Source organism: Rhinoderma darwinii, chromosome 3, assembly GCF_050947455.1.
Source record: "Rhinoderma darwinii isolate aRhiDar2 chromosome 3, aRhiDar2.hap1, whole genome shotgun sequence".
Taxonomy (NCBI): domain Eukaryota; kingdom Metazoa; phylum Chordata; class Amphibia; order Anura; family Rhinodermatidae; genus Rhinoderma; species Rhinoderma darwinii.
The window spans coordinates 5,753,712-5,781,113 of record NC_134689.1 but is presented as its reverse complement, the minus strand read 5'-3'; the positions used below and the strand labels follow the sequence as shown (position 1 = coordinate 5,781,113).

The 27,402-nt window shown below is 45.1% G+C and overlaps 1 protein-coding gene across 1 annotated transcript; it reads left to right on the top strand.

Annotated features, from left to right (window-relative positions):
• Positions 1-222: 222 nt before the first annotated feature.
• On the top strand, positions 223-26,895 carry OVCH1 (ovochymase 1). The gene is made up of 34 exons (XM_075855603.1): positions 223-268; positions 548-628; positions 1,877-1,983; positions 2,504-2,601; positions 3,500-3,672; positions 4,153-4,248; positions 4,619-4,770; positions 5,171-5,363; positions 6,320-6,410; positions 6,670-6,800; positions 7,315-7,455; positions 7,539-7,669; positions 8,584-8,677; positions 9,611-9,739; positions 10,430-10,507; positions 10,656-10,833; positions 11,511-11,591; positions 11,672-11,859; positions 12,746-12,891; positions 13,190-13,346; positions 13,430-13,507; positions 13,688-13,915; positions 14,237-14,377; positions 14,724-14,853; positions 15,366-15,505; positions 15,755-15,889; positions 16,509-16,544; positions 17,843-18,067; positions 18,632-18,796; positions 19,501-19,729; positions 20,516-20,679; positions 21,451-21,546; positions 23,298-23,431; positions 26,737-26,895. Exons 1-34 carry the CDS (start codon positions 223-225, stop codon positions 26,893-26,895), a joined length of 4,551 nt encoding a protein of 1,516 aa, XP_075711718.1.
• The last annotated feature ends 507 nt before the right edge of the window (positions 26,896-27,402 follow it).

Below are 27,402 nucleotides of genomic sequence, written 5' to 3'. Positions count from 1 at the left end.
GCCTATACTGGTAGACACTGAACATAACAATGGTAATAAAGAGACTGCTGTTACCTGTTGGAGAGCTTTTCCCATTTTTCCCGGACTGGACTATTTTATCCTCCGGTCCCGGTCCTGGTCCCCAGTTTGCAGATCTCCTCCTGACTGCAATCTCTATCTACTGAGCAGCTGATAATCCTGAGGCCTCCACTCTTTCCTGGAGGTCTCCTGGCTCTGAAGCTCATGGCTCTGTGCATCAAGTTCTTACTGATCCTGCATCTGTCCTTGGGTGAGACCCCAATATCATGTTCCTGGTTGTGTGCATTTGTATACAGTGCCCCCCAAAAATGAAGGTTCACCCATCCCCCTTTTCCCAATTTGGGGGTAAGGGGGAATACCAGTTATCCCTCCTCTTCCATTCTAGTAGTGGGGAGGTTAGCATGACCTTCTGGCCATTAGGGTAGAGGTCGTCCTCTCTATGGGCCCTATACCAGCTGTAGGGTCCGTCTCTCTGGTTCGTTTGCCCTTGCGTGTACCCTGGTGACCTTTATCGCTGTGTTATGTGCAGGTATCACAGATATTACGCCAAATGATGCCCCTGCCTCGCTACTTGTCGCTAAGAGATGGGCCACATCGCAGAGAACCACAGGTCAGTTGGTTTTGATTTTTTTTTCTGCGTAATTTGATTGGTATAAAAATGGCAGGACAAGTGGCAGATGGGCATGGTGCCATCTAAGGCCTCATGCAGAAGGCTGTGTCCATAATCACGGACCGCGATTGTGGGCATGGCCGGCCGTGGGCCGCATTTTCAGGCCGTGCTCCCATACAAAGTATGAGAGCACGGCCCGTAAAAAGCAAAAAGTAGGACGTGCTCCAGAATGCCCAGCACGGACCCCTATCTGTAGCGATATGGAAAGGTGTCCGCAGCCAATAGAACCGGGCGGGTCCGTAATTATGGAGATTCTTTTAGGGTCGTGTGCATGGGGCCTAAGAGGCTATGATAAATTGTGCTGCATTTACCCTCTTTATTGTGCTCTGGGTGGAGGAGGGGAAGGTGGGGTTGTATTTAGTGTCTATGATTATGTTCACATGGTCCAGTTTTGCTACTGCCGTTTCTTTTATCGTTCGCTGTTTTTTGTATTGGTAATCCGCATAAAAACTAACATAAAAACACAAAGTTACGCCACTACGAGAGCCAGCTGCTTATATATGTGGGCCCTTGAGACACAGTCACGTTTGGGCCCCAAAAAGTTGGCACTTTGCCTTCATACATCCAGTAGTGTCGCTTAAGTCCCATCACCACAGCGGCTGGGACTGGTGACATCGGCACTATATTCGGAACCGACGCCGCCACCATTCACACGTAGTTCAATGATGTCATCATAGTCGCAGCTAAACAGACAAGGGACTCCAGTGTGACCCGTAGAGGGATCCCACAATGCACTGCAGCATAACGGGTGTGTATACTTGTGCAACCAATGTTTGCATTATCCAAAAGAAAAAAATTAAGCCGCTTTGCAAATCGTCTTGATTATAAATGTCCTACTGTCTACAGCGCTTGTACAGTCCCATGTGTCTCCATGGTAACAGACTGTAAACAAACCCTGTGTAGTCCGATCCTGCAGTCACGTGTTTCTGCACTCCATTTGTCTCCAACTTCTTGGTAAGGTACGCTCTAGAGATTGGCAAGAAGCAGGATACAGAGGGAAGGAAGTTATACTTGACTGCAGGATCAGACTACACAGGGTTTGTTTGTAGTCTGTAACCATGGAGACACATAGGCACAAAACCGTAGGAGATTTTTTACTATTTGCAAAGTTTTTCTTTTATTTTAGATGCATAGGAAGATACTGACATTGAATTCTTGATCCCTTTTCCTCCTTTGTCTTGTGCTCAGGGATCAAATGTGGTGTCCGTCCCTTGAGAAACCCTGCAAACCTGATGAAAGCAAACTCCCGAATAGTTGGGGGAGAAGACACCCCGATTGGTGGACAGCCATGGACAGTAAGTGGAGTAAAGCAACTCTAGGATGTTCTAAGGAGTGGGAAACATTTTGTATGGATCTTAAGCAACATCTTGTCTTAGGCCCTGTTCCCACAGAGTTTTTTTGCCGCAGACACAGCGACAAAAAAACAGCCATAATTGCCTCCAATTGATTTCAATGGGATGTGGAGGGGTTTTGTTCCCGCGAGCGGAAAAAGAAGCGACATGCCCTATCTTGAGGTGTTTTCCGCCTAAAAAACCCTGTTTAATTAAATGGGAGACGGGAAAAAATGCAGCAAATGGACACAGCGTTTTTTTACGTGTTTTATGGCCACAGACTCCTGCTGTTTTTTCTTTGCCTATTGAAGACAGAGGTAAAAAACACACCTGTGGTGCAAAACCACTTCAGAAAAACTGGAGCTGATTTTTACAGGCAGAATTTTCTGCCTGCAAAAAAACTCTGTGTGAACAGTGCCTTATACTCCAGTCACAGCCGAAGCTGCATTCACAAAAAATATATACTGATGTTTTTTTCTTTTAGGTGTCAATAAAGTTATATGAAAGACATATCTGCGGAGGGACTATTGTGGAGAAAAACCTGGTGGTGACTGCAGCTCACTGTGTGTATCCTGCAGATAAGTAAGTATCAGACAAATGTTTAAGGTCAGCAGTGATTCTAGTCATTCTGCCGCCTGGGGTGGACAGGGGAATTGTGCCCTACCCCCTCATTGAACAAAAGTACCTGCCATAGTGCCCATTCGAGATCAGCCTCAGTGCCCATAGGAGGCCATCGTCCGCCTCATTGGCCATAGGGGGCCATCGTCCACCTCAGTGCCCATAGGGGGGCCATCGTCCGCCTCAGTGCCCATAGGGGGGCCATCGTCCGCCTCAGTGCCCATAGGGGGGCCATCGTCCGCCTCAGTGCCCATAGGGGGGCCATCGTCCGCCTCATTGCCCATAGGGGGGCCATCGTCCGCCTCATTGCCCATAGGGGGGCCATCGTCCGCCTCATTGCCCATAGGGGGGCCATCGTCCGCCTCAGTGCCCATAGGGGGGCCATCGTCCGCCTCAGTGCCCATAGGGGGGCCATCGTCCGCCTCAGTGCCATTTTGAGATCAGCCCCGGTGCCCATAGGAGGCGGATATCACTACATTCACATTTTTACAGCTAGCTCCTCATTAAATTCAATACTAAGTTGTATAAACACATAAAAATCAAGCTCCCCCTAGTGGTGGCTGCAGGTAGCTAGAATTTAACCATTTAAATGTTTTTTTCCACTATTATAAGATATGGCATATTTCTAGACCATAACTTACTGAATGGGGGCAGGCAGGGGTACCACTGCTTGGACATCCATAGATCCCTAGAACTTTACTCTCTACTTGTGCTGTGGCCCCCTTCATTTCTTGCACAGGGACCCTCCTCTGTTTACGTCCACCCCTAAATTGCCCTCATTATCAGTGTCGGGGCGTCCGCCTGTCACTGCGGCAGCGCTGTCACCCTGTAGATCACATCTGACTCCCGCTCTTCTTTTCAGAGACAAAATCAGACACTTGATGGTGGTCGCTGGAGAGTATGACCAGAACAGTGAAGACCCCCAGCAGCAAGATATCCAAGTGTCTGATGTGAAGCTGCATCCCAAATACAAGCATGATAGGAGTATGAGCTATGACATTGCACTGGTCTATCTGCAGAAGTCCGTCATTCTGGGTGTGTGTCATGGAGGATGATGAGCAGTGATTGTGGACAGTCAGGATCTGACATTCCCTTATTCCTATTGGGTGGATCATACCCTCCTTCCCCCATCCCCTTCATACTTAAAAAGCGTCCATTGTGGATATCCATATCTTTGGTGCTCCCTCTGACAGTCCTTGGCACCTGCAGTAGGACCGTGGGAAAGGGGTTGTCAATGGTCAGCTCTTCCTTGTTTAAAAATCAGATAAATGGAAGTTTCAGCTGAGGCCTGACAACCCTGTTCCCCTACCAGTTGCTGGTGCCAAGGTCGAATGTAGCTGGAGGATGTACTTTGTATTGATGTATCCCTGTGAAGTAAACATTGAAATTAAAAAACATTAAAAAAAAAAAGTCTACCTTCCCATGATCTTATATACCTCAGTTTTTGGATATGTAATTCCTATAAAAAAAAAAAGGTGTACTGTTCCTTTAAATCCATTCTGCTCCTTACCTCAGGGTCTCGGGTGCAGCGTGTGTGCTTGCCACAGGTTGGGGAGAAGATCGAGCCTGGAACCTTGTGTGTGACCAGTGGATGGGGAAGGGTTAACGAGAGTAAGTTTAATGGTTTACATAGAAAATCCAGTAAATGTCATCGTCTTTTCCAGACTTCTTAAAGGGGTTGTCCAGGATTAGAAAACATGGCTGCCATGTTTCCAAAAACAGTGCCACACCTCTCCATAGTTTGTGTCTGGATTGCAGCTCCGCTCCGTTGAAGTGAATGAGGCTAAGCTGCAGTACCGCATACAACCTGTGAACAGGTGTGGCGCTGAGTTTAGAAGAAACATGTTTTTCTAATCCTGGACAATCCCTTTAATTAACTCTGCTTATTTGTGCAGCGATAGTGGAGTATGGGATATGCCACCCAGCTTTCCCAGACTCCAAAATGGCTATGCAGTTGTAGACCAGGCCTTATTATTTTCAGATGGAGCGCTATCCAATATCATGCAAGAGGTGAACGTTCCCATACTGGATGATGAAACCTGTAGATCTGCGCTTGACTCTATGGGGCTTCCGACCTTACATAAATCAATGCTGTGTGCCGGCTTCCCGGACGGGGGCAAAGACACTTGTCAGGTGGGTTTAAGAGGCAAAAAAAAATTCTGAGGGTTTGGAATTGGGGCAATAAGTGGGTGCGGGCTTCAGTACAAATCTCTGCCGCATCTGTTCATTTCCTGTTACCTAGAAACGACATGACTAGGTGACCACCATCTGCTTTACAATAGACTGCCTCTCCTTGCTGCACAGACTTGTTTAGGCCCCTCCCACTCTGGCAACAGGAAGCAGGAATAGATTGTACAGGAAGTCACACCGTTTCAGGAGGGGAAATGTGCAGAAACGGGGGAGATCTGTGTACTGAGGGGGAGACCTTGTGTAGTAAATGGAGAAATGTTCTGATACTACCACACCCATCATCATCTTGGAAAATGTGTCCTTAGAAATTGGGCTGTTATTCATTTAGATTGATTTTATACAGGGAGACTCCGGAGGACCCCTAGTCTGCCAGCGGCGGTCCGGTATTTGGGTCTTGGTTGGCAGCACGTCCTGGGGCGCTGGTTGTGGAAGAGCTTGGAAAGCGTCGATGACTAACCGAGCTGCTCTCGGGTCTCCGGCAATTTACGCCAAAGTTTCTGCCGTCATGGATTTCCTTCGAAATTTCTCATCTGACAGTGAGTCAACCTGGAAATAAACCAGGACTATGCCAGACTGGATTAGTGTTTTTGTAAAAGGGGCGGACCTGTGACAACCTGAAAAGAAGCCGGCTGCCCGATTACAAAATGGTCTATGTAGTGACCTTAACTGATTGTTACAGTTCAGTGATGCCAAGAAAGGGGCGGAGCCGTGACAACCTCTTATATTTATGACCGGAGGGTTGTCATAGTTACTAGGAGACTTTTTCTAGCATTATAAGTTTTCTATGCAATGTTTTTGAGTGAAATTTACCCTTTTTGGATGCAAATTTAAAGTAGATAGTTTACTTTAACATAGCTAATTATCGGTGCTCCTAGCTGCAGTACCCCCAGAGGACATGGAATAGGGCTTCTCCAAATTAAACAACCCCTTTAAAAAAAAAATATTTTCTAACGCTTTTACGAATTGGGAAATATCTCTGATATTCACCACCCAGTTTCAACCAGCAACAGCGCCACTCATGTATACTGGCTGTGTGTGGTATTGCACCCCATTTACTCAAGGTGCTAATTCGTTTCCGAATATATCTTTATAGGGGTCAGACCTCCGTTTTTTTGACACAGCGCTACAAATTCCCTGCACAGACAGTGACCTGATAAAATTCTGTCTTCCTGCAGCCACCACTAGAGGGTGCTCACTGCATACAAATATAAAATAATCAGTATGCAGTAAGCTCCTGAGCTCCCTCTAGTGGTAACTGCAGGCAGACAGAATTTTATCATGTCACTCTATCTATGCAGGGGATTTGGAGCTCTGTGTGGGTAGAAATATGATCTATACTTATCCTGCCCATACTAAGTAATGACATTAAGCCACTATACCGCCTCCATTGGTCATAACCAGTACTGCTACTCAACACAGACCTTAACCTCTGGAAAACGTCATCACATGTATCGTGTAATAATGCAATTTTCTTCAATTTTGTATCTTCCAGGCGGCTGCAGCTCGAACCCTTTGATTATTGTTGCCAAAAATGGTTACATGAAGTACCCGTTGGATGCAAAAAGCAATTATTCCAGAAACAGGTAACTCTACTATATGGGGTGACATATTGCTTGCCTCCCTATAATGTGTGAATTAGGTCTGTAGAATTTAGGAAGAAGCCCTATTAGATTGTTTTGGTGTCATTGCTCCCCCTAGTGGTAGAATTGTGGCATAGAGGGAAACAGTCAACATGATGCGTATGTGTCATAGATCATCAACCCTGAATAGGTCCCTGATTAGAACTCTGCAGAACATATTTATCCGTAAAACGCTCCAGTGTACCGTCCCTTTAAATCGCAGTGTGTGTCAATGGACGATTATTTCATCAGCGAATAAGATCATCAAGATCAGATTTACTAAAATGAACATCGAAGATCATGTGACCTGCGCTCACGACTCGCTGACTTTTACTGTGAAACTAAAGCAAGTCCGTGAGTATATTTCTGCACAATAATTAACATGCTGCCCCCTGCTGGTTCTAATTTGCAAGATCAAAGCTTATTGGTTGCTCTGGGTTACATCTCACATTTTTAAAGAGGGGGGGTACTATTTTTCTGATACAGGGCTCCAAATCCCCTGCATCCCTTTGCACAGCCATACAAATACGTGATACGTATCTGTTTGCAGTCACCACTAGGGGGAGCTTAGGAGTTTACTGAAGACAGATTTATCATTAAACTCACTGGGAGTTGATAAATTTGTATGCACTGAGCTCCCCTAGTGGTGACTGCAGGTAGTAACTGTAGCAACACAAGGGAATTGTCAATCTGTTGTGAGTTGATGCTAAATTACACAGAGAACTAAGGGAATGATGGAAGTTTACACCATGGTGGCAGAATTCAGACCGCTCCCTAGAAACTATGGAAATGCTTCTAATTTATTTTTAATTTTTTTTAAATATATACATGGAAATTATAGGGTTAAACACTTTGATGTACTTTTTAGGGAAGGTGTGTGGATCCGTCCTGCCGTCACCTCTAATAATCCGCTCCAGTAATGTTACGGTGACTTTCCTCTCGGATGGTACCGTTCATGGCCGCGGGTTTGAGTTCAAGTTCTCGACGTTATCTGCGACCTCTAAGGAAGGTGGGTGCTGCCTCCGCTGCCCTCTTACCTCCTGCAGGGTCTCCGGCCTGGGGTCATGATGGCTGCTCTCTCTCTCTGTACAGGTTCGGGATGCAGCAGTGCCGCGGAGCTGCGAGAGGAAGGCAAAATCTTCAGTCTTAACTATCCCGGATTATACCCCAGTAACACCGTGTGTCGATGGGTCGTAGAAGCACCAGAAGGGCACGTCATAGTAGTAAATAGATTTTGTAGGATACCCCTTTTATGGCCCAATGTGAATGTTTAGAACCTGTAGGTTCAATATAAATATCTACTTTTTTTTGGAGGGTCCATTGTGAATGTATTCAACCCCTATGGGTCCAGTGTGAAAGGAAGTAAAGAGGAACCGCCGCCTCTCCTGACGCGTCTGTTTTAGTTAATTCTTGTATTCCCCATGAAATCACAATTCTGGAGCATCTTTTCTTAGAATTCTACGTTGTGCCGTTCCTCTGTTATTCCTCCTAGAAATTTATGAATAAATTGACAGCTGGGTGTTACCAGCTGGGGGAGTGACCCTACACAGACTGACACTGTCCAATCAGTACTGATAGTGAGACTGTGCAGGGACACGCCCCATTGATAAGGGGAATGGTAACGCCCAGCTGTGAATTTATAATACATTTCTAGGAGGAATAACAGAAGAACGGCACAAAGTGGGATTCTAAGGAAAGATGCTCCAGAATTGTTGTTTCATGGGGAATACTAGTATTTACTAAAATAGAAAGGAGAGGGGACAGATCTTCTTTAAAATAACACTAAAGAGAATCTTTGTCATGCTCCGCCCCCTCAGGCCCTTCACTGGGCATAACACAGTGTATCGGTTTTGCTCGAAGTGTTCCATTACATTTTATCTGGGACTAGAAAGAGACGAGCATTTGGACACCATTTAGTCATGGTGACAAACATGGATCAATTAAAAAGAATAATTATAGGGTGTAAGTGTGCTTTCTTTTTTTTTCGAGAAACAGCGCCACTCTAGTTCACGTGGCTGTGTCTGGTATTGCAGTTTTAGTATACCCAGCACAGATTGAGAATCCTGGCCATTCTACAATGACCATTTATGTGTGGATGTTATTACCTTCTTGTATAGTCTACGCTTTGTCTTTGCAGCTTGTATTTGACGACTTTGCTCTGGAGTACCAGGAACAATGTGATTATGATCGCGTTTCGATTTACGGCGACAGAGATGAATCTCATCTAATCAGTACGACATTAAATGATAACATTCTGCTGCCTGCAGTCACCACTAGAGGGAGCTCACTACATACAGATATATACAGCTCCCATAGTTACATTACGTTCTGCTACCTGCAGCCACCACTTTTGGGCGTTTACTACATACAGATATATACAGCTCCCATAGAGTTACATGATAAAATCCTATCTGCCTGCAGCCCCCACTAGAGGGAGCTCACTACATACAGATATATACAGCTCCCATACAGTTACATGATAAAATCCTATCTGCCTCCAGCCACCACTAGAGGGAGATCACTACATACAGATATATACAGCTCCCGTAGAGTTACATGATAAAATTCTATCTGCCTGCAGCCCCCACTAGAGGGAGCTCACTACATACAGATATATACAGCTCCCATAGAGTTACATGATAAAATTCTATCTGCCTGCAGCCCCCACTAGAGGGAGCTCACTACATACAGATATATACAGCTCCCATAGAGTTACATGATAAAATTCTATCTGCCTGCAGCCCCCACTAGAGGGAGCTCACTACATACAGATATATACAGCTCCCGTAGAGTTACATGATAAAATTCTATCTGCCTGCAGCCCCCACTAGAGGGAGCTCACTGCATACAGATATATACAGCTCCCATAGAGTTACATGATAAAATCCTATCTGCCTGCAGCCACCACTAGAGGGAGCTCACTAGGCATGAACTGGAAGATTGGATACTCTACTTGAGACCCATGTTGAGGCGTCACGGAAATATAAGTCCGAATTCTCTTGCCACCTTACCCTGTGGCGGCATAGTCTTGATCATGGTATTACACCAGTCAACAATGCTCTAGATACCTCCCCAATAGACCACCCAAGATCTGCCCATTCTATCAGGTTGTGTACGGACCGGCTGAGTTCTTTTTTTTTTTTTTTTTCTCTTCCTCCTTCTAGTAACCTTATGTGGATTTTCAGTTGCTCGTCAGGTCTTCAGTCCCAGTAACATTATGGTCATCAAATTCGAAAGCGATAACGAGAACAATTACGCTGGTTTCATGGCAAGTTTCAGTTTTGTATATCCAGGTATGTATACATGCGGTTTGAAGGATTTACAATTTTTTTTTAAAATCAATTTAAGCCATCTAAAAAGGAAATGTAGCAACTTTGCTGATCAGCTTGATTAAAAAAAACAAATCCTACAGTTTTGTGTATACAGCTCTTATGCAGACCTATGTGTCTCCATGACTACAGACTACAAACAAATCCTTTGTGTAGTCTGATTCTGAAGTCGTCCACTCCCTCTGCCGCTTAAGAGGAGGCAGCTGGAAGAGAGTAACACACGACTGCGGAGTCAGACTACACCCAGGGTTTGTTTGTAACCATGGAGACACATAGGTCTGCATAAGCGCTGTATACACAAAACGTTAGATTTTTATTTAAAACTATTTGCAAAGTTACTTTATGTTTTATTTTAGAAATAGAAAATTGGTTACATAACTGCACTTGGCCTTTTATTGCTAAAAAAAAATGGACAACCCCAATCCGGTTGTGATTTTAACGGGTCTGGGCAGGGAATGTGGGTGCTGGAGGTCCCTTACTTACTTGCCCTCCCTATAATGGCCAGTGCAGCCTGATCCCATAGGATCTAATGCAAAGCAACTGCAGGCGACAGTCCTGCTTGCTCGCTACCCTAGCCCGGATGTAAATATGCGCATGGCTTATTATGAGATATGGGACTCGTGACTTTTTTGGATTTCTCTCCGGACCGGTCAGGTTTTGCAGACATCGCACATGTGGCCTCCATTAAAGTTTTTCCAGCACTAAATCAAGAACCAAAGCTCATTAATCCAGGTATTTAGAACAGAACTCCCAACACTGCCCTAAAAAACATCTGAAGGTACCACCTGGTTGGGCCGAAATATTTTTGAATATTTTTTTTAAATTTTTATTCTAGTCCACTGACCTATCATTACCCCCTTATCCCCTGGCTGGTGTGCAGGTGTTTGCGGGGTAGCACCCTTGTCCCCACAGTGGCTCTTGAATCGTATAGTAGGAGGAGAGGAATCTTGTCCTAATTGTTGGCCGTGGCAGGTAGCGATCATGTACCAGGAGACGTTCCAGTGCGGAGGGGTAATTCTATCACCCGAATGGGTCCTGACGGCTGCTCACTGCCTAACGTAAGCCTTTACTAAAAACATTTTTTTTTAAACTAAAAATTCAATGTTTTATTCATAGGTTTGTGGTTTTAAGAGAACAGCGCCCCCTTGTGTCTAAATTTTCATTTGACATAATTAAGAGAGGCTTATGCAAATGTTCCCAAAACCAGGTATTTCTGGGATGTTTTGTAGGCGTTCCTGGTCGAAATGGGGCGGGGCTTACCCTTTCAGCAAACAAAACCTATTCTGTGTGTACTGAAAATTGATGCAATTCTCCCAATATATTTTCTGTATCAATTTCTGCATTTTCAAGATCTCTGCTTGCAATAAGAATGGACACACATGCTGGCTACAAGACAGAGCTCTGATACACACTGTAACGAGTCGTGCACCTGTGTGTCAATCACATGACCAGAGTAGAAGTGAACTATGAAGGTTTCTATTGAATGACAGCAAGCAGAGATCTTGGAAATCTGAGGAACTAATACAGAAAGTATATTGGAAAATTGATATATATATATTTTTATTATATAATAAATATTTATTTGCTGAGTCCGGAATACCCTTTTAAAATGAAAACAAATGCCTGATTACTTTGTGAGTTTGAGCGAGTTTGCCAATCGGGACTCTGGGCGACATCCGTTGTGGGAGCTGTAATGGCGGCCATGTTGGTCACGACTATGTGTATGTGGTTGCAGATCCCCCGATCCCTCCCGATACGGCCTTCTTGCTGGGATCCATGATCGACTTTTGAATGAATCCACTGGGCAGGTCCGTGTGCCGGTCATCGTATCTTTCTATAATTCGGGATAATCTGGATATTGGTGATGAGTATTTTTTTTGCGTTTCAGGACCGGAGGGTTCACACCATTGTAGCTCATGAACTGTACAGTCCCGCCACGAGCGACTATGACATCGCGTTGATCCGCCTGGCGGAGGAGTTGACCTTTAATGCCTTTGTACGTCCAGTCTGCCTGCCCATGAAGGAGGAGCCCCTTGAGCCCACATCCATGTGTGTGGTCACTGGCTGGGGCAGCATCGGAGAAGGTGACTGTTCTTGGTAGAAGTCCTATCTGTAGAATCTGGTCTGGGGTCTGTATGTATTTAGGGGGTCTAGTCTGGGGTCTGTATTTAGGGGGTGTGGTTGGGCGTCTGGGATCATTTTACTTAGGGGTTTGGTCTGGGGTCTGTCATTTATTTAGGGAATCTCTGGTCTTGTTTATTTAGGGGCACTGTCATTTATTTAGGGGTTTGTCTGTATTTTTTGGGTCTGGTGTGGGGTCTGTTTGTTTAGGCGATCTGGCGACTATTTATTTTGGGGGTCTGGATTTCAGTGTATATTTATTTAGGGGATATGATCTGAGGTCTTTTAATTGGGTCTGTATTTATTTAGAGGGTCTGGTGTGGGGTCTGTATGAATTGGGTCTGTATTTATATAGGTGGTCTGTGGTCTCATTTATTTATTATTTTTTTTTTAAAGGTTTGTCTGTATTTCGGGGTCTGGTATTTGTTTAGTAGATCTAGTCTTGGGACTGTGTTTTGTAGGATCTGGTCTGTATTTTTTGGGTTGATGAAGGGGGTCACGTCCAATATAAATGGGTGGGGGCATATGTTAAACATTTTGCGCTTCTCCGAATTTCACTGATATCCCTTCTCGACGTTGCCCAGTATAGTGTGTGGGCACCTCTAGGGCGTTTCCTCAGCTGAGTCAATGAGACGGGTTACATGTAATTCAGCTGCTGATTGGTGTTTGAAATTGAGCTGAACTTTTCTGCTAGGAGAGGGAAAGAGAGAGCTGCTTCATGCACAGTCTGGACACAGAGCGGGTCACATGGCTGCTGCTGAGACCACGTGGTAACCGTTTTTTTGTATAGAGTATTTAATCATTTTAGTAGGACGTCTATCTTATACGTGATTTTTTTTTACACTTCAGATGGGCAACGTTCAAACCGCTTGCAGCAATTACAAGTCCCCATTCTGAACAACAACATCTGCAACAGTTCCTATTACCCAGGAGTGATCTCCGAACGTATGTTCTGCGCTGGGTTTCCCGATACCGGAGGAAAGGATACCTGCCAGGTCCGTACACTACCCTACGTGTATATTTTTTGGTAGAATTGATAACATTTTGATAGAATTCTATAACAAGTTTATGGTATATATGAATCCTGTCATGGTATATTCTACAAACTGTATCGTCTAGAAGAGCCTGTATCTCCAAATAGTGGTGCAAAGTGGTAATGCAACTTTTTTGATTAATTTTTTTTGCTTTCTTTTAATAAAATTCATGATTTTTAGGTCCCAAAAATCTCATATTGGATGCAACACCACAAAAGGATTTCTATAACATCACCTGATTTAATAATATTTTCTATAGGGTGACTCCGGGGGCCCATTGGTCTGTCCCAGCTTCAATAAATCCTATGTACTTTATGGCATAGTCAGCTGGGGCGTGGGCTGTGCCCGGTCAAAAAAGCCTGGTGTATATACAAGAGTCCGTTCTTTCCTGAGCTGGATAGAAAGTACCCAACAAGGTAATCGGATGAAGTGGACAATGGACATTCTCTATAATGGGACGACCGCTGAGTTTTTGTGTGACCTTTCTCTGTTATTACAGAAGTAAACAAAACTTTACATGATGAGGCTAATGCAGTAAGGAAGCCACTGGCACATGAGGAGAGATCTTTCCCTGCAGGTAATTGGGACTCGGTGACTTTTTATAGTTTCCTGGAGGTCTTGATCCCACTGCTTTTGCTTTAGAGTCTGTGAAATTTAGAAACCGGGCTAGAACATCTAAACTTAGCTCCCTGAGGACTCGTGGGTGTAGTTATTCATTTAGTTTACTTTCCCGCAAACATTTCTTGTGTTTTTATAGCTTGTCCCAGTGGTCTTATTTTGGACGATGCAGTTGGCGCCATTGCTTCACCAGGATTTCCATATGGATATGCCGGGGGTCTGATCTGCTCCTGGGTCATCTCCACCACATCATCTAATGGCTTAATAAAAATTGTTGTGGAACATCTTTCTATTGAGGAATCTGTAAACTGTATCGTGGAATCTCTGTCCATCTACCGGGAGGAGAACAATGTCAGTAAACTGATAGGTAAGAAGAACTTGGCTGAAGCTTGTGAACTCTCACGGTGTTATTTGACCCTTCTGCTTGTTAAGAAAGTGACTTAAAGGGGTGTCCTACAGGGGTGTCCTATAACCTCCTCCTTTTTTTCGTTTTATGACCCATAAAAATAAGACGGGGGTCGGACCTCTGTGACCTCCACCGTTGCTGAGAACAAGGGGCTCCAAATCCACCTACTTGGCTGGAGAGCCGGAGTTTTGTGACCTACCGGAAAAGTATAAAAGGGGTTATTGTGGGACACAAAAAGGGGTTGCCCGTTTCCTTTTTTATGTAACAGGATCTTCTCTGCAGATAAGATGTGCGGCTTTCAGTCCAACCGTGTGACCTATGAAAGCCGTGGACCCATGGTCAGGGTGGTCTTCATCACCGCCAATCAAGGCGTTTATAGCAGAAATGGCTTTAGTCTCCAGTACAAGATATATGGTGAACAAGGTAATTTTATATATCTGCATACTTGCTGTATGACGGTAGAGGTGGGGATGATTCTATGTCTGGTGGTTCAAGGTGAGATTTTTATTTTCTTTTTCTTTCCTTTCCTCTTTCAAAGTATGGCCCCTAGACAAGAATGGTAGTGTAAAATGGTGGGTCCTTGACCACCATTATAGCCGTGTTCCTATGGGCAACATCTCCAGTTTCACTGCACTAGTTTTTATGCGAGATATCTTTGGAATCTTTTCAGGACATGGTCCACAATGGAAAATTTCATTGAAATATGGGCCATGTGTTCCTGGGCTGGAGAGGCCAAAAATATTGTGTACTGATTTACAATTGTTTGCAGTGAGGGGTTTTATGAGGACCGGCTGGAAGAAATCTAAAACTCAGGAGAGTTGTGATGACGTCATTGAAACTTCAGAGAATGGGGTGATCTCATCCCCTGGATATCCGGGTGATTATCCCAATGATCTCAGGTATATTGTCTTTACTGGATGAGCCTACCCTAAGTAGAAAGTTACGTTGTCCCTAAAATTTCGCATTGACCCCAGGGCAGATGTTCTATTTGTGCAGCTGCACCTTGCCTATGTGGTACAGGGGCCTCCTTATTGTCCTACTCCCTTTCAGTTGACCGTAAAGGACAACCAGGTCTAGAGTTAATCTGGGACAATGCATTCCTTAAAAGTTCATGGTGCCATTGACTTGAATTGTTCGGTAGAAAGTCAATCGTTATGGGTTGGGGCTGATGGGTGGCCAAGTACTGAACCAGAACTCCCTGCAGATTGCAAGTTCTGAAATTGAAGCTTCAACGAGGACAGTTTTATTTCCACCGCTTCAAAGGGTCCCTACTTCTAATTCTCGAAGTCCTTGTTAAGTCCTACCCAAGCTGAGGGTGAAAACCAAATGTGTACAGACCAGTAGGTCTTTTTCTATCTCTTCGCAATATAAACCCCCAAGTCTAACTCTAAATTCCTGCTAATGATTACAGATGTGAGTGGAGGATTATTGCCCCACTTGGAAGCATCATTCGATTGGACATCGACTCATTGAGTACAGAAAAAGATGAGACCGGCTGCCAGGACGTCCTACACGTTTATCGAGGGCTTGGTGAAAATAAAGTTCTACTAGGTGAGATATTTAGCACATAAAACTGACTGTCGAAACCTTTTCTAAGAATAATATCGAATACTGGTGGTGGACTGAGTGGGTGGGTGGGTTGTGGCCGGGGTCCTGGCAGTTGAGGTATCTCGCAGCTTCTGTGAATATCATGGACTCCAGTGGTGGATCCCAACCTGACGCTACAATTGGAACTTGTCTCTCGATGGATAATTTTATTCTCAGCCGGTTGATAGTATGTTTGAATATGTTTTATTTCAGACTCTCTTTGTGGGAACATGTCGGACTATGCCGTAAAGATCAGTGGCCCGGAGATGTCTTTAGTGTTTATTTCAGACTCCAGAGTGTCCATGGAAGGGTTTTCTTCTAGATATTCCTTCTGGAAGCAGCAGACAGGTGCGAGAGCTGTTCTGATGGTAATTTCCACTTTCACCAATGTCGCATACTGAGTAAGGCCAAGCTCATTAGTTTACTTGTTTTTTGTTAAAATCCGGATGTGATTGATCAGGATGGCGTTTTGGCTTGATCGGCCAGTTGTAGGGTGGTGTTATAGGTACATATATATTCGCAAAGAGAAGTTTCCAAAGAAGCATTAAGTATCATGCAAGGTAAAAAAATGTTATATTAAAGTTTCAAAATTGGAAATTTTGGCAAATTCTATTAAACTCCTGGCCATATTTCCCGGTCCTTTCGATTTAAAATATAGAACATAACTCTCTTCTTACATTTTTGGTTGTTTATGAGGTAGTCAAGCTCTCCTGGGTAGTTACTGAAGCCATCATTTGAATTAAAAAAAAATATACAAAAGGATCCATAAACAGCAGCCAACCTACTTGATGGTGGTTTCCATGTGGCAGCCATTAATGTTTTCTTCACCACGTAAAAACAAATACATTTTGTGAAGTCAACAAAAAACGGTGCTAGAGATTTATATCAAAGATGTTAGTGACACCACAGACGGAACTTCAATAACTAGTAACCTAAGTTTTTAGTTTTTTTTTTTGGTTCCTTTCAGATTCTGTAAAAAGAGGAGAGGATTTGTCTATTTCCCGTAAGTATAATTTCAACAATTAAAATATGAATTTTTTGTCACAAAATTAATTCAACTCTTTGTGGTGGGGGTCTAAACCTTGGTAGGGCACACCTAATAGTGGAAAATCTAGGCAGAGTTTAGCCCTAGGCACAGTGTAGCGCCCGTGGCCACGGACCGTCGGGATTACTCACCCCCCCCCCCGGCGGCCGCGGCCATGGATCTGTGAGCGCTGGCCCACATCTCCTTCTGCTCCGGTCCGCTGTGTCCTGTAGGGTGCTTGCGCACGCTCGTGCACAGCCTTTAAGGACAAGCGCGTGCACCTGGGAATTATCATTTATTAGCCCATGATCATCCTGGACTACAAGGGTATGTTCACGCGCTTAGCAAAATACGTCTGAAAATCCAAAGCTGTTTTCAAGCGAAAATAGCTCCTGATTTTCAGACGTTTTTGTAACAACTCGCGTTTTTCACGGCGTATTTTACGGCCGTTATTGGAGCTGTTTTTCAATGGAGTCAATGAAAAACGCCTCCAAAAACGTCCCAAGAAGTGACATGCACTTCTTTTTCACAGGCGTCTTTTTACGCGCCGTAATTTAACAGCGACGCGTAAAATTATGCCTCGTGGGAACAGAACATCGTAAATCCCATTGCAAGCAATTGGCAGATGTTTGGAGGCGTAATGGTGCAGTTTTTTCAGGCGTAATTGGAGGCGTAAACTGCCCGAATTACGTCTGAAACCACTGCGTGTGAACATACCCTAAGAAGGGCCCTGCCCCTTTGCTCATTGCCTGAGCGTTGTTGTGTTTTCCTATGTTAGTCTTGCAAACGGTCTCTTAGTGTTATCCTCTTCCCGTGCCCTGCTACCTGTACCCTGTATCCCATGCTATTTGTTCCTGTGCCTTAAACCTGTTGGAGTCGTGTTATGCCACCAGTTCCGCCTGATGTGTTACACCATGCCTGGTGTCTGCTGTCAAGGTCCCATCTGTGCTGAGCCCCCATTACTGTCTGAACCACTACAGGTACCCTTGTGCTTGGACTATTTATATATTGATTCGGTACTCTGTTGGCCATCTGCTATCCCGCTACAGCGGTACAGCCCAGTGGGTCCACATACCCACAGATCGTGACACACACTACATCCAAGGACTGCCCTCGTCACTCCAGATACACACGATTACCGAAGAATACTACAACTTTTTTAGTAAAACCCCCAACTTCCCATTAGTGTCTGAGAATCGGGTCATTCCACTGACTTTGGGACAGTTTGAAGGGTAGGCTATTAAGTAGGATATTTTTTGCCTTTTCTTTCTTCCCAGGCTGCCCCATACTGATTTTTTTAAGAGGTGCTTCATCAGATTTAAAATCACCTGGCTATCCCGGCACTTACCTCAGTGGACTGGATTGTTGGTGGATCATTTCTTCAGAATCTGGAAACGAGCTTGAGTTAAACATTGTAGATTTAGATATGGAGGACTCTCCAAATTGCACATGGGACTTTTTGAATATTTACGATGGAGCCAGTAATGAGACCAAGTTGTTGGGTAAGTTCCTAAATCATATTTTTTTTTACATCTTTACCCTCTTTGTTTTATTTTTCATGTATTTTCAGGGGTTAAAACCTTTAACGTGAATGTCCATTTTTTAACACACTCATATTTAGGCCCACATGTCTTAACATATCTTTCCATTTTTGTGATTCAGAGCTCAAAATCCTCTGTATAGTTAGAGATAAATTATACAATTCTCGCTACCTCAAGGCACCACTAGGGGGAGTTATGGAGCTTACTGTATACTGGTTTGTTATTGAGTTCAATGTAAAAACAGTATGCAGCAAGCTCCCCCTAGTGGTGGCTGCAAGCAGACATCATTTTATATGTTATCTCCGACTATACAGAGGATTTGGTGCTCTGTATCAGAAAAACAGAGCTCTGACTGCTATAAAGATATAATAAAAAATTATTCAGCACCGAATTTTGAACCTTTTTAGAGTATAAAAAGAAAATAGCAAAAAGTATAACTATCATAGGATTAATTTTTGTGAACGATTAAAAAGCCTATGCCCTTACCTCTTGTGAGATCTCATCTGTCTTACTTTTATCTCCTAGTGACGCTTTGTGGAATCATGTCCAATCGTATGTTCAGCTCCAACACCGGTTTTTTAACACTTCACTTCCACACCGATGTCACTGTGGGCAGCCATGGTTTCCATATTCGCTACAGTGAAAAAAACAGTTCTTCAATAATGACCTGGAAGTCTGTGGAGGATTATGGTAATTCGAAATATTGTACATCGTCCCATATTTCAGGGACCTTTGTAATGTTGGCAGCTGTGGCGGTGCACGGGACACGCTATTAATAAGGTTATTTGTGAATCAACCCATAAGAAATATACCGCAGTGGCAAGTGATTGACTCCATAGTCGGCACCATATGGGGGTTGTCATCTGCCAGACATTTTGGGCCCTGTTGTATAAGGGGTCTGTTATTGAGTCCGAGTCTGGGCACACTGGAGGCTTCTCTGGTGGATCAGTCCAATCGTGATTATGTGACATGAAGGGGGTCCAGGGTACTCCGAGATGTTTAGAAAATGGCAACTACCAACTGGGGTTGAGGGGGCAGTTGGCCGTGCTCAAGGGCCTGGCATCTAACCCCCCTTTCTTATGACTAATATGACCGGCACCGTTGTTAACCCACCACTTGAAGCGATCAGAGGAGTAGATCACTTTCCTCTCTAATGGTGGTTGACATGTTAGTTAACTTTGTTGCGGTAGGCATGGTGCCATACATGGGTTCCAACCGAGGTTTCTAGGCGGTCTCATTCTGCCACCGCTACTAACGTTGCTTAACACCAATCTAGGTAAAATGCCAACGATGCCCCCTAGTCTATGGTCACATTTTCAGTAAGATAATCCCACCTTCCAATAAACCGAAGAACTTTATTTGTGTGTTTGTAATAGATTTTTTATTTTTTTCAGAAAACTGTGGGAACTCTTATGTAGATCCCATGCCACAAACAAAGTCCACCTTCATGGCAGGAATTGTTATAGATGAAAAAGGGACCCCTCGAGTTGTGGGGGGTCAAGCTGCAGCATTAAAGTCCTGGCCTTGGATTGTCAACCTTCAGGACCAGTTGGGAAAATCTTTCTGTGGGGCGGCAATCATCCATAAGAAGTGGCTACTGACCGCAGCGCACTGCAACTTTGTGTAAACGTTCTTATCTTAATTGTGTCGCTTTATTGTAAAGAAATAGAATGTCAAGTACGATGTATGTTCTGTCCCACACCGCACCATTTAGGTGAATTGGGTCTATATGTGTGCCAAAAATTTAGCTTTGGAAAGGATCTCTAAAAAATCCCCCCCCCCCCTTAGTATCGCACTATAGAAAATATATTGTATTGTGATGGAAGCGCAGTCAGTGCTGTATGGCAATGGGGGCCCGCAGTCTTGGGGGTGCGGTCACAACTGCGACTGTTGCGACCCCTATAGCTACACCACTGCAGAGATGTGTACCAACAATATGCAAACCTTTATGGGGACGAGCAATCATATTGATGATCATTTGTCACATGCCCCAAATCACTGCTCCATGTAAATGGAGCAAACAAGCACCGAAACAAAACGTGCTGTAATTGTCAATTGGTGCTCGATACTAGGCAGAAAATCTGTCCGTGTAAAACCACCCAAACTTCTCTATATGTATGAAAAATCCAATGAGACTACAAGTTAATTTTTTAAATTGTCAACGTAACCCGGATCCCACGCTCGGCATCCGAAACTATGGAGAGGCAGCTGCACAGGATGATTGGGCAGTTTTGTTTAGGAAACGGATTGGCGTTGTTAATTGGGCGCAGTATGGTATGGTTATATGTAGACTGTATAATAGTATCTTTTCAGCATTTATATAGTACATGGGGAGGCATCAGTAGAAGGTTCTCTTCACGGCACCATTCATCCTAAGGCTTGCCCTGAATAATATCCCTGTATTTGCAGTGTTGGGTCGGACAGAGTGATCATTGGACACACAGACCGGTCTCTTGCCAACAGAACAGAAGCCGTAGTTAGGAACTCGTATGTTCATGAACTGTACAGCGACGATCTGGTTCCTCCGGATTACGACATCTGCCTCCTAGAGCTTGAGCTTCCTGTCCTCCTAGGTAAGAGTATTTCCTACAGAAGAGATCAAGTCCTAGTCTACCATACTCAATACACCGATTATCATTAGAGACCCTAAATATTTACGTTTTGTGTACAGTACCCCATTCTATATGTCAGTGGTGGGCAAATATGAGTCATTGGGTCCCCACAGAGAGAGCCGGGGGTAGCCGACTGCCGCTGTATGTAAAGGCCATCGATTAGGGGCACAAAGTGGTGGGACCCAGGGATTATTTTACGTCCGACCTACCGGAAGTAACATGGAAAATATTCTTTACAAGTCATTCCAATCACCATCCACATCAATATGTACATCTTCTTTGGCTTGACTAGTAGCTGTAATGAATATGTGTGAACACTGATGTAAATGGTGATTTGGATAAACACCGAGTTTCTCTGACAACGCAACCAAAAAAAAATTCCCAGTAAATATAATCTCCTTTCCTATTAAAGCTAAGAAACTGTTGAATGGCACGTGGAAAAATGATCTGGTTTAGGAAATGTTGGATGAGCACCAATGTGGCCACCATTACATCCCCCAGAGGAGTTGTCCGTTTGCAGATTTTGTAATGCAGGAATATGGGAGCTCAAGATGTATCGTTGCATTGCTGGGTATCCCTATAAACTGGATGACGGACATATTTGTGGTTGCCCAACTATCCCAGAATTCGATACAACTAAGTAATGACTGAATGGAATCTCAAGTAAGACTTGTCCTCGGACTGTAGAAGGTCTGAAGACGTCTTGTGAAATTGTATCCTTGTCTCTTTTAGGTGATTCTATTGCTGTAATATGTTTACCACAAGAAACCGAAGAGTTTGAACGTGACGGCTGTCTGGCGGCAGGATGGGGGGCTACCAAAGGAAGAAGTAAGACCTCTAATTTTACCACTTATCCTCACATTCTGCTTTCTGTGAAACATATTAAGACTTTGTATTATCAGAAATTCCCTAAAATATAGAAATCACTCCCTGAGGCATTCCCTACCACTGCTTGCTTGAAGGTTGCTATCCGCTGAATACAGCGCTATTTATGGTGGCCTGTAGTCCGTTGTTGGACTGCTCACATAGACTATTGCATTCCATGCCCGTACCAGATGTGCCCCGTAGCAAATTCAGGAAAGTGTGCCACTTCGATCCCGGCCGTTTAACACCTTAGATGCCATGGTCAGTAGAGATAACAGAACCAGTGGTTTGACCAGGGGAAGGGGCTCAGTCTGTCACGCCATCGACCCCTCTGACACTTGTTTGTGTAACACTGATTAACAGGCATAACACATTAGTATTCCTAGTATATGGGATCACTTTCTGATTGGTGGGGATCCGAATGCCGGGACCCACGCCAATAATGAGAACGGAAGGGCCGCAGCTTGCTTCAAAGTTTGTCTGCACAGCGACACCCCGGCCACCCGCTGCGCAGGGAAATTATTCCGATCAGTCATAGGAATAAACCTTTAAGGGGTTAAAGTGGTTCCAAAATGACGATTCAGTTTTAAAGTTTGGCGCGTATATATTTTCTGTTTTCTATTGAATGTCCCACCATCTCACTGTAGTTAAAAATTACGCTCGTCTCTTTCATGTTTTAGTGAAAGTTGGATGATAATAAATGTAACCACCAATTACACCCCCCCCCCCCACCCCTACAGCTGTCTCCGAGCTTTCCCAGAGTCTTGAATGGTTAATCTACCTAGCCATCTTATATATATTTTCGAAAGTTTGTTTGTTTGAAGCCCGATTTTTCATTGGTTTAAAATGAAGTGACGTCACGCCCCATCCTCCACAGCGTAGCCACGCCTTGTCGTCAGAAGAACGCCACACACAAAATGGCGCTCCTTGATTTGAGCAGGCGGCTGCGCAGCGCGGTGCACGCTGGGAGGGAGGTCAGAGGATACTCGGAGCGCAGTGTCGGGCGCTGGCTTTGTCTGCTCACAGCCTCCCCGGGACGGACGGGCAGACACAGCCGTTATGGTGAGTATCGTTGGCGGAGGGAGCTAGATCTGTGCTTTGAGGGCGCGGTGGAGAGCGAGCTCCGTGAGGTTACGTGTGCTGTATGGCAGGCCTAGGCCACACCGCTCCCATACTGACCTTCCCAACATGGCGGAATGTTCCCAACCACAAGACACCAAGCTGGTGGGCTTCTCCGCCGTCCGGTGTGAGACCCCCGGGCCCGACCGACAACTGTCACCCACAACAGCCTCCCCGTGACGGACGGGCAGACAAACTCTCTCTATACCGTAAGTCAACCTCCCGAGCAACGCCGGGTATAAAAGCTAGTGCCGCAATAAAGCAGAGGTGGCAATACAGCATAACCAGGGTGCTTTACCATACAGGAATCTGGGAAAGTTGGGTGACCAGTCTTTGTGGGTTCTGTAATAACGACCACATTGATTAACAACCAGCTTTCCCAGGAGCAGATATAGGGGAATCTTTTAACGACTTTAAATGACCGAAACCCCTCCAATGGCCGATCCATGAGGCGTCCTCAATGCTTATTTTTCCATGTTTACCTTGTCCTGGTGAATCGAGGCGTTTCCCATACTGCTCCTGTACTGAACTGTGACCAACCTCTATAGACTCTGTCGACCCCACGTTAAGTTGTGAGAAATTGTTCTCTCTTTTAGGCCTCTATTTTCCTACATTACTTCGGCAAGCAAAGATCCCGCTCCTGAGCAGAGAAGCCTGCAAGAGCTACTGGGGAGCAGATATAACTGAGAGAAACCTGTGTGCGGGGGCTGCGGGGGCTTCTTCTTGTCTGGTATGTAAGATTCTTACTGACAGTTACATAGTAGGGTTCAAAAAGACGTACACCATATGGACAAAAGTATTGGGACACGTACACTTTACACTTACCGCAGCTTTTATGATGTCACATTCTAAATCCATCAATATGGCATTTGTCTCTTAGTTGCTGTAAAACGTCTCCCACTCTTCTGGGGGTTTCTACAAGATTTTGGAGGGTTTGTGGGAATTTTTCCCATTCATCCAGAAGATCCTGTGTGAGGTCAGACACTGATATTGGGGGAGGGGGTCGGCCTCGTAATCTCTGTTCTAGTTCATCCCAAAGGTGTTGGATGGGTTTGAGGTCGGGGCTCTGTGTGGGCCAGTCTAATTCTTCCAGACGAAACTCACCCGACCTTGTGCACTGGGGTACAGTCATGCTGGAACAGAAAAGGGACGAACCCCCCCCCCCAAACTGTTTCCACAAAGTTGGAAACGGCAATTGTCCAAAATGTCTTGGTATACTGAAGAATTAACCCGTCACTGGTACGAAGAGACCGACCTTTGAACAACAACCTCATAGTATTACCCCTCCTCCACCAAACTTTACAGCGGCACAATGTAGTCAGGCGGGTAACGATCTCCTGGCATTCACCAAACCCAGACTCGTACATCAGACCGCCAGATAGAGAAGCGTCACTCCACAGAACACGTCACATAGAGAAGCGTCACTCCGCAGAACACGTCACATAGAGAAGCGTCACATAGAGAAGCGTCACTCCACAGAACACGCCAGATAGAGAAGCGTCACTCCACAGAACACGTTACATAGAGAAGCGTCACTCCACAGAACACGTTACATAGAGAAGCGTCACTCCACAGAACACGTCACATAGAGAAGCGTCACTCCACAGATCACGTCATATAGAGAAGCGTCACTCCACAGAACACGTCATATAGAGAAGCGTCACTCCACAGAACACGTCATATAGAGAAGCGTCACTCCACAGAACACGTCATATAGAGAAGCGTCACTCCACAGAACACGTCATATAGAGAAGCGTCACTCCACAGAACACGTCATATAGAGAAGCGTCACTCCGCAGAACACGTCATATAGAGAAGCGTCACTCCGCAGAACACGTCATATAGAGAAGCGTCACTCCACAGAACACGTCATATAGAGAAGCGTCACTCCACAGAACACGTCACATAGAGAAGCGTCACTCCACAGAACACGTCACATAGAGAAGCGTCACTCCACAGAACACGTCATAGAGAAGCGTCACTCCACAGAACACGTCATAGAGAAGCGTCACTCCACAGAACACGTCATATAGAGAAGCGTCACTCCACAGAACACGTCACCTAGAGAAGCGTCACTCCACAGAACACGTCACATAGAGAAGCGTCACTCCACAGAACACGCCAGATAGAGAAGCGTCACTCCACAGAACACGTTACATAGAGAAGCGTCACTCCACAGAACACGTCACATAGAGAAGCGTCACTCCACAGAACACGTTACATAGAGAAGCGTCACTCCACAGAACACGTCACATAGAGAAGCGTCACTCCACAGAACACGTCATATAGAGAAGCGTCACTCCACAGAACACGTCACATAGAGAAGCGTCACTCCACAGAACACGTCACATAGAGAAGCGTCACTCCACAGAACACGTCATAGAGAAGCGTCACTCCACAGAACACGTCATAGAGAAGCGTCACTCCACAGAACACGTCATAGAGAAGCGTCACTCCACAGAACACGTCATAGAGAAGCGTCACTCCACAGAACACGTCATATAGAGAAGCGTCACTCCACAGAACACGTCATATAGAGAAGCGTCACTCCACAGAACACGTCACCTAGAGAAGCGTCACTCCACAGAACACGCCTGATAGAGAAGCGTCACTCCACAGAACACGTTACATAGAGAAGCGTCACTCCACAGAACACGTTACATAGAGAAGCGTCACTCCACAGAACACGTCACATAGAGAAGCGTCACTCCACAGAACACGTTACATAGAGAAGCGTCACTCCACAGAACACGTCACATAGAGAAGCGTCACTCCACAGAACATGTCACATAGAGAAGCGTCACTCCACAGAACACGTCACATAGAGAAGCGTCATTCCACAGAACACGTCACATAGAGAAGCGTCACTCCACAGAACACGACATATAGAGAAGCGTCACTCCACAGAACACGTCACATAGAGAAGCGTCACTCCACAGAACACGCCATATAGAGAAGCGTCACTCCACAGAACACGTCATATAGAGAAGCGTCACTCCACAGAACACGTCATAGAGAAGCGTCACTCCACAGAACACGTCACATAGAGAAGCGTCACTCCACAGAACACGTTTCCCCTGCTCCAGAGTCCGGTGGCGGCGTGCTTCACCTCTCCATCCGACGCTTGGCATTGTGCTTGGTGATGTTCGGCTGGCATGCAGCTGCTCGGCCTGGATGTCCCGGGCTAGTTTTTGTGCGGATGTTAATACCAGAGGCGGTTTATACTCTGCAGTTATGGAGTCAGCGGAGCGTTGGTGACTTTTCTGCACTTGCTCCTCAGCACTTGGGGCCCCCCCCCTCTGTAACTTTACGTGGTCTGCACTTCGTGGCTGAGTTGCTGCAGTTCCTTCCACTTTACAATAATATCAGTCACCGGTGATGGGGGAATATCGAGGAGGGAGGACATTTCCGGAACTGACGTGTTACACCGGTGGCGTCCTATTACAGGACCGGGCTGGAGGTCACTGATCTCTTTACCACTAATGTCTGTAAAGTGACTGCAGGGCGAGTGCCTGATGTTATACACCGGGGGGGGGGGGGGGGGGGGGACTGAAAGAAATACCAGAACTCAATTAATAAGAGGTGTGTCCCAAAATTTTCCTCCGTATATTATATGTCCATCAAGTCCAACCAAGGCATGGGAGAAAGGGAAGGAATTCGGGTAAACTATAGAACCTATAGATCTGGATTCTATTCTTTGGTCTTAGAGTCAAAAGAACTGAAGTTCAATGACTTATTCAAAAACATATTGGTTAAGATGAACATTTACCTTGATCTCCATCCACGTTAGAGTTTGCTGGGAACTGGTAACCTTCGAGGTTCTCCCCCTAAGCACATTCACCACCTATCCTAGCCACATGTGGTCAGTCCGGTAAGCCATAAGGGGCTGGGAACGTTATACGCAGGTGCCATTTTGAATAGAGCCTCATGTATAATTAGCTTTTCTGCAATCTTACATCTGAATTATATTGAAAAGTTGAATTCGGGCTCTGACCATCACTTGTTCGGTTGGGACTGACACTCTTGTTTTTGCAGGGGGATTCAGGGGGTCCACTGATCTGCCGGTCAAACAACAAGTACAAGTTGGTTGGTATTGTCAGCTGGGGAAGTGAGACGTGTAACCCCAATGCACCAGCTGTTTATGCCGCAGTATCTCATTACAGAGCCTGGATAGAGCGACACACTGGATTTTAAGAACAAAAATAATAAAATAAAATCGACTTTATTCACACGGGTTGTTTTTTTTAAATCCTTTGATATAGTAAAAATACCGTCCAAGAAGCTTTATTTCATTGTTTTGCTACCAACTACCACGGCAATGCTTTGCTTCGCTGTCAATCTCCATCATCTAATTCGCCTCCTATATAACACCCCGGGTGTTGGACCTCTTTGCTAGAGATTGTCTTTACTTGCTCTTGGGCTTCTGTGAGATCTGTTTGTTGTTACCTTGCTGTCTGACCCCGGCTCTCCTGACCATTGTCTTGTCTTCTGATTTTGTACCGCATTTGATTTGTAGTGTTTAGACCTCGGACTGCCTGACATCTTGTGTTTCACTGCGTCGTTCTACGTTACCTCTCTGGTATTACCTCGGCTTGTCTGACTACTCTACCTGTCCACTCTACCTACCGGCAGCTGCCAGGTGAAAGCAAGTTTCCCTTTCACCTGTAGGATCACTCGGGGTCTGTTAGCAGGTTCCAGTTA